This window comes from Mobula birostris, chromosome 12 (genome assembly GCF_030028105.1).
Source record: "Mobula birostris isolate sMobBir1 chromosome 12, sMobBir1.hap1, whole genome shotgun sequence".
Lineage (NCBI taxonomy): Eukaryota > Metazoa > Chordata > Chondrichthyes > Myliobatiformes > Myliobatidae > Mobula > Mobula birostris.
The window spans coordinates 60,424,482-60,432,190 of NC_092381.1; the positions used below are offsets into that span (position 1 = coordinate 60,424,482).

A 7,709-nucleotide genomic window follows, 5' to 3' on the forward strand; every position below is an offset into this window, starting at 1 on the left:
TGTGTTTTGGAGTTACAAAATATAACATCAGTCTCCTCCACTCCAGCAAAAACAACCCAAGTTTGTCCAACCCCTCTTATAGCACATGCCCTCTAATCTGGCCATCATCGTGGTAAATCTCTTCTGTACCCTCTCCAAAGCCTCAACATCTTTCCAAGAATGGGGCAACTAGAAATGTATGCAAACTCTAGATGTGGCCTAACTAGAGTTTTACAAACTGGCAACATAACTTCCTGACTTTTGAAATCAATGCCTTGATTAATAAAGCCAAGCATATGGTTCTTAACCACCCTATCAATCTGTATAGCCACGTTCAGGGAGCTATGAATTAGGACCCCCAAATCCCTCTGGTCATCACACCTGCCCATAACAGTGTACTCTCTCTCTTTACAGTATTTGTTGAAATACTGTGTGAGGTAGTTGAGTAATTAGATGCCAAGAAGAAAGCAAAAGGCAATGTATTGGCTGTGTGTTTGCTAGATAGACCACACAGCATTAATTTGCTGGATGCAGTGTGGTCCACCAAGCAAATATATTAAATAAATGGTAGAACATGTACTATTTAGACTTTCAAACTAACAGTCAAAATATGGCCTGTTTTCTTTTCTGGATATTCCCATTTTCAATCCAAGCAGTACTAACATCAACAATTCAGTGAAAAAGTTAGTACAGTTGCCTGCAGCTGATTTTCCTGAGGAATTTAAAATTCTGCCACGATCTTTATGATAGATCCCCTTTAATTATTGGTAATCATAGTTGCCTTTAGTTTACTGTTTGCAATCAGTTTGAATAGAAAGGTTGAAGCTGCACACGCCTACATTCCAAATACTTTAGTGCCTTTGTACTGTTAAGTAGCCAGGAACGAGACAGGAAGTACAAGTCACTCTTTAAGCAGATACCCGGTGCCTCCTGTCAGTCTTCAATGACGTCTTTTGGGTTTAGCAACACAGTCAGGAACTCAGCAATGATCTCGCCAGAAAACAGTCACAGCTTGTGCAACTGCAGTAGATGTGTTCACATTTCTATTGCAATTTCCACCCCACATTGTTCCACTGACTTGTCTTCCTTTCATAGTTATCACGAATACAAGCATCCTGTTTTTGATAAAGCAATCATGGATAACTTTTAACCTTTATTTCAACCACAATGAAATATTATTGTGATTTCCATACTTTAGCTGCAACCTCTCTCTCTCTCGGGACAACACTTTAAAACTTTAAGGCATTATTGTTATACATTGAACCCCGTTTTTTAAAAAATCCTTTTTCTTTTTGGGAGACATTAATTTGTTTTATGTTGGAGCTTTGATTTTCATAATAATGCATCTTATACTTAATATGCTTGAGAACAAAAAGTATTTCAAAACAATTATTCCTCACACTTCATACTTTCTGGCTGAGAAATCAAAAATTCAACACATTTAACTAAAGCACTGTGGAGATATTTTTATACCTCCCCAAACAGTTCCCTCAAAAACCCCGTTCAGTAAAAAAAGTTAATTCTACCTTTACAAATCATGGTTTGTAACTTAATTACAAAACATTCAAAATTTCCAATTCATTTCAATTTGTCAATATGTTGCTTGAATTTGAAGTTAAGTGATGTTAATCTGTGAAATTTTCCAGTTGAAAAGTTAATGCTGGGGGCATGCATTTAAGGTGAGTGGAGGAAAGTTTAGCGGAGATGTCAGGAGTAGTTCTTTATAAAAACAAAGAGCAGTGGAACACTGCTAGGACTGATGGTAGAGGCAGTTACAATAAGGGCATTTAAAAGACTCTTAGATAGACACAGGGATATAAGAAAAATAGAGAGTATGGGCAGTGTAGGAGAGAAGAGTTAGGTTGATCATGGAGTAGGTTTATATATGTTGGCACAACATTGTGGGCCAAATGGTTCATATTGTGCTCTACTGTTCTATGTTCTAAATACATACATGTACAAACGTTTGTAGTTAGATTTGTGGTCTCTTTGATTCATTCAGAAATGATTTTTTGATTTGTTTCTAGGAACTTGTTCCCTCTATGTTTTGGACAGAATGTTGACCAGATCATCATCATCTTCATCATCAGGTGCCATGCCCAGATTGAGCTTTGACTGCCATGGCCCTCACTCTCCTGTTTCGGGTCAAGTGGATCAATTCATTGGTATTCATTTCCAGTTCTCTGGCTGTTGTCCCCATCATCATTTGTCTTTACCTTCCTTTTGCTTTCTTCCCTTCAATCTTTCCCATAATTACCATGCATTCTAACTCCTCTTTCCTAATCACAAGGCCAATGAAGTTACATTGCTTTTTCATGATCTCATACATTATTTCTCTTTTTGTGCTTGCTCTGTTCATGACACCCTCATTAGATATTCATTTCATCCATGATATACTTTGCATCCTCCTTAAAAACCACATCTCTGCTGCTTCAATTTGTTTCCACATGTTACTAGATATTGTCCAACATTCTGATCCATATAACATAACTGGATAAACATAACATTTCAGTACTCTGAGGCAGGTTGTCATGCCTAGTTTAGTGTGGTCAGTATATTCTTCATTCTCGTAAAGGTGTCTTTTGCCATCCCTATTCTTCTATTGATGTCCATGTCACACCTGCCATCTGATGTCACCCAGCTTCCTAAGTAGCAAAAGTTCTGTATTTGTTTTATGTCTTCCCTGTTTATTCTCAGCCTGCTGATAGGATTCTCCTTCTTTTTGGATATCACTATACATCCTGTCTTTTTACAATTAACTTTCTTCAACAACTATATCAATTAAGTTGACCAAATATCTTACCAAAAAGAAATGCACTGGGACATCTCCTTTGCAGATCAAAAAGGTGCACAGCCAGAATAACAGGCAGTAACAGACATGGATGAGTGTTGCAGCTTTTACAGCCCCATGCTTAGTACAACTGGACAGGCCATTGCTGAAGCAGAGGCTGGGGATGGGTTGAAACAATGGAAGAGTTTATTCTCATACATGCATTCTTCTCCCCTCTTCTTCGATTCGCCACTCTGGCCTCTTACCTCTTCTCACCTGCCTATTGTCTCCCCCTGGGTCCTCTCTTCAACCCTTTCTCCTGTGGTCCAGCCTCCTCTCCTATCAGTTTCCTTCCTCTCCAGCCCTTTTATCTTCCCTACCCACCTGGCTTCACCTATCACCTTCTAGCTATCCTCCTTCCCTTCTCCCCACCTTTTTATTCTGGCATCTTCCCTCCCCCCCCCCCCAGTTCTTTCCAGTCCTGAAGAAAGGCCTCAGCCTGAAATGTCGACTGTTTATTCATTTCCATAGATGCTGCCCGACCTGCTGAGTTCCTCCAGCGTTTGTGTGTGTTGCTTCTCACATTCAGTTTCCCTTTGACCTACCACCTTTTCCAATTCAGCACTACACAGAACAAAAGAATTTGCTTTTATTTTTCATCCCAACCTCTTATAAAATTCATTCCTCCATGCATTTCAGGAACTCTAAAGCTGCAAGTACCTAGCCAGGCAATATCGTAAAGCATGATTAAGAACACATCACGCACGGTCTAACATCCTTAACCACCCGCTCATATATTGAAAATGTCCATAACTTGAGCACACAGATAATAAAGGTGCCAGCTTCACCCCCCTCCCCCACCCCGCCAAACCCAGCAGAGAGCTTGGCAAACACACACACTTTGTTGCAGAGGACTAACCAATTACATTGAAGGCTGAATGATATGCAAGTTAAAATGTTATTGTAACCCAGGTTAATTCAAACCAAATACGTAATGTTAGAAAGCTCCACCTGTGGAGGGATGAAAATGAGGTTTACCAATTTTTTTAATAAAGAGAACTTAAGGAAAAACTGTGAGAACGAGGCGCAACTGACACAGGCACAGACAAGAAAGAGAAATGCAGCAAACTTATTAGAAACTGAAGATATAAACTGTTAAAAGTGAATTAGTATTAAGTATCTCTACCCTACTTACTTGAAAACCTCAGGGTGAAACCCCTGGAGGAGAGACAATAGTGATAAAAGGGCTAACTGAAGCTATGACTATAACAAGCAGCAGCTATAACGAGCCAATATTGGCAGAGACGAGTGTCCAAGATCTCTAAAGTGTAACCAGGAATTAGTTCTGTGAAACAATATCAAGGGATTTGGTTAGTTTTTTTTTCGTGTATGTTTGTGAAATGACTATCCACGAACGATCAACTATTTCAGACAACAAACCAAGAAACAAGATGGTGAGCCACCCAAGATCGAAGAACCAGCATGGGAACGAAATGTTTAATGAAGTAGAGGATTTAATACGGTTGGATGTCCAAGTTTATTTTCATTCGAAGGATTTAATTTGATTTTCTGCAAGAAATGATTAATTTGTAAAGACTTTGATAAGTTACAATGGGATTTACCTTGCTGAAAAGTTGTGATGTTGGAGCATTGTCTTGAAAGGAGTTAAGCTGGATATATATATAATCTTGGAATTTGAATTTGAATCTGTAGGGATACTGACTTGAGCTGAATTATTATTCAACTAACTAGGGATAAATAGAAAGGCAATTGTTAGTGTGTAAACCTTTAAATAGGGGATTACACTAGATCTAATTAGTTAGTGAAAATAGAGTAACAAAGGTTATTCTAATGAATTTCACTGATTCTAACTGAAAAGGAATTTGGTTTTCGTTTGATATCTGAGATTTGGAATCTAAACAAAACATTGGAATTTTAAATTGTTCTTACTCATATCAATATTTTGTATATATTATTATATACAGTGTTTGATTTCTATTTACTGTCTCCTTCCGATACCTAGACTTCTGATGGGCTACTAGCGCCTAGTGTAGTACTATGTAATTTGATTTTCTCATAAAGAATGTGGCGACCAGTCACACGAGATAAGACAAGCCCTACACAGATGTCACATTATGGTTTTGAAGCCTGCCAGAAAACCTGTGTATTGTGGCAAGGACCAAAGTGGGGCCTTGCATCATGCTTGGAGCCCATTCCATACAGCAGGGAAGTAGCAGCAACTCATTAGCCCAGTCGTTAACTCAGCCAATATTTCTGGCTCATATTTCAGATTGTAGTTCAGCAAAATCAACAGATTTTAACTTCTGTCATGACAATGAATACCAGAAAATCCTGATATATTTTTTTTCTCTCTTGTTCTCATCCATCAGGCACCCAACCCTGACCGAACCAGGTTCAGATGCAGAACCATTGTTTCAGGTCATCCTCCAAAGCCAAGAACATTTAGTCAGAAACTTTGCATTATTCAAGCTCGATCCATTCTGAAGGCACTGAACAAGAGAAGAAGAAGTACATGAACAATAGGCACTCTGAAAATGAAGAAAAAACTTGATTGGGGGCATTGCTTTGCAATACAGCATGCTTTGATTTATATGTTCAGAATGTTTATTTTGTGTTTGTTTCATTCTTACAATGTGGCTAAGTAGATCTCTTGACTGTAACCAGAGGTTAGCTGTGATTTGAGACTGTTCATGTGGCCACCTGGGGCTGAGTGGATTGGAAAACCCAGCTGAATGTATTGTTTGCACGAAGACAATCCGTGGAGGAAGGCGTTTATTTGTTGCCCAGTTCCTCACCACTCTGCCAGTGCCCTGGTGCTGCAGCTCATGTAGCTGTTCCATGGTTCCAGTGTGCCAGTTCAGTTCTGATATCTGTGTGTGTGTGTGTGTGTGTGTGTGTGTGTGTGTGTGTGTCTGTCTGTCTGTCTCTGTGTCTGTGGAGTTGCCACATTTTTCCTATGGCCATGTGACTTTTCCACAGGGTGTTCCAGTTTACTTCCATATCCCTAAGGTGTGCTCGTTGTTAAACTGACTGCTACAAATTTTCCATTCATATAAATGGGAGGCAGGAAAATTGGAATGCAACAGAGAATAGTTTACAGGTTAATAGGTGGGGAATAGGAAATAATATAAATGCACTGAGAACAGGCATAGACTTTCTGGGCTAAATGACATCCATCCATGTCATAAAGAAAGAAATAATTGCAATATTCCTGTTGCCAAGATAATTATTATCCCTTATAATTGCAAGACTGTGGGGTATGTTGTAGATACTCATGAAATACAGAGCTCCAGGCAGTGGATTTGTTATTTCAGGACACTGTGGTCTGCTTTGTCATATTTTGTGTGGTAACATAGCTTCTGATGTTCATATCGCATGAGTTGTGCGCTACCCATTTTGACAACTGTTGACCCTTGTTGCATGGAAGCCATTTTCTGCTTTGCCATGTTGAGTTAAGCAGCAATGACCTGGTGAACTGTGGTAGCGTTTGATATAGGTGTTAAAATGAAAAAGTTAAGTGTTATAGAACTGAAACAATTAAAGTCAGTGCCTCCAGTTTGTAATACTAACTCAAACATAAAATCATTCTTACATCAATATCTACAGATATATTAAAAATATTAAATTTTCTTTTCTGGTACTTGGATCCAAATACAGCCCTGATTGATTAAATGAATTCCATTTCCATAATTTAACAGTCCTGCATGTGATGAATAAGGACCATTCCTATTTTGCTCATACTTATTTGTTGATTTTACTGGAAAACATGGGAAATTCCATAGAAAACAAAACAACGGAATTCTGACATGGTAGATGAACCATACTGTTGAGGCAGAGCAAAGATCCTTTACAACTATTGATGGTATTACTCACAAGAGTGTTCGGATAAACTTCAGCACAAAACTAGAAATGAAAACTCTTTAAATTACTGATATTTTGTTAATAGATATTAGCTGTACTGTATCCTTTGCATAATATTCGACACTATACTAATGAGTAAGCATACAAGAACAGAATTAAACATGTCAATTCATGACATTTTAAATAATACCTTTAGTCATTCTACACAAATAATAACTGGTGAATACATAGACATGTTTAAAATTATTAGAGGTCATATTTCAGATTCAGTGCAGTACTGTAATATGAGCTATTACATGATCTCTATTTAAAATATGCATATATTTGTTTTTGAACTGTTAATGATTCTGTTACTATTCTATTGTTTAAGTCTACTAAATGCACTAAAATATATGAATAATTGTGATGATATTAAAAACAAAACTAGTAACATTAAGCTGTTCAAAGTATTCATTTCACTAATAATTAGGCAGCAATACAATCTAAGAGCAACAGGTTAAAAAAATTATATATATATACACACACATCTAAATAAGGGTTTTAGTTTTCTTTGAAGATTTTAAAGTTTTTAAAAACATGAATGCATTCTGGTGTAAAGTTGATAAAATATTTGACCATAGGTGCACATTAGCATTTAATCATAATATACTGATAATTCACAACTACATTTTATGTCAGAGATATTAGTGTTTTTCCATTTATTTTGTCAAGCATGAAAACATAATAAACAATTGTTTACCTTATTCGAAGCCATCTCGCTGACTGACCGGTATGTTTGTATTGTCTCAAGTTGATCCAAACACCAGTCTAATTCTTCCAGAGTCTCCATAGCTAACTTTTGGTAGTTTTCTTCTGTAAACAAGCACATAGGCATGTAGTCAGGGTTTAACTGCTGCATCGTGTCTATTTCAGAATTACTAGGGCAGCCCAATGCCCGACCACAATGTTCCTTCATCGTGCGAGCCTCACAGTCCTTCACAGTTAATGATCAGAGTTACGGGACAGCTATCTTTGCGTTTGTTGACAAGCTTCAGATTCAGAATATCAGCCAGGAACGCTCTTCTAAACGTGGAAGGGG

At 37.7% G+C, this 7,709-nt stretch overlaps 1 protein-coding gene across 4 annotated transcripts in view; it reads right to left on the minus strand.

Moving 5' to 3' along the window:
- The window catches only part of pde4ba (phosphodiesterase 4B, cAMP-specific a), a 620,274-nt gene that overhangs the window by 40,477 nt on the left and 572,088 nt on the right, over positions 1 to 7,709 (minus strand). For all 4 annotated transcript variants that reach the window (XM_072273878.1, XM_072273877.1, XM_072273876.1 and 1 more), the window contains one exon: positions 7,371 to 7,483. In XM_072273878.1, coding sequence (XP_072129979.1) covers positions 7,371 to 7,483 — 113 coding nt within the window. The remainder of the gene's footprint in view (positions 1 to 7,370; positions 7,484 to 7,709) is intronic.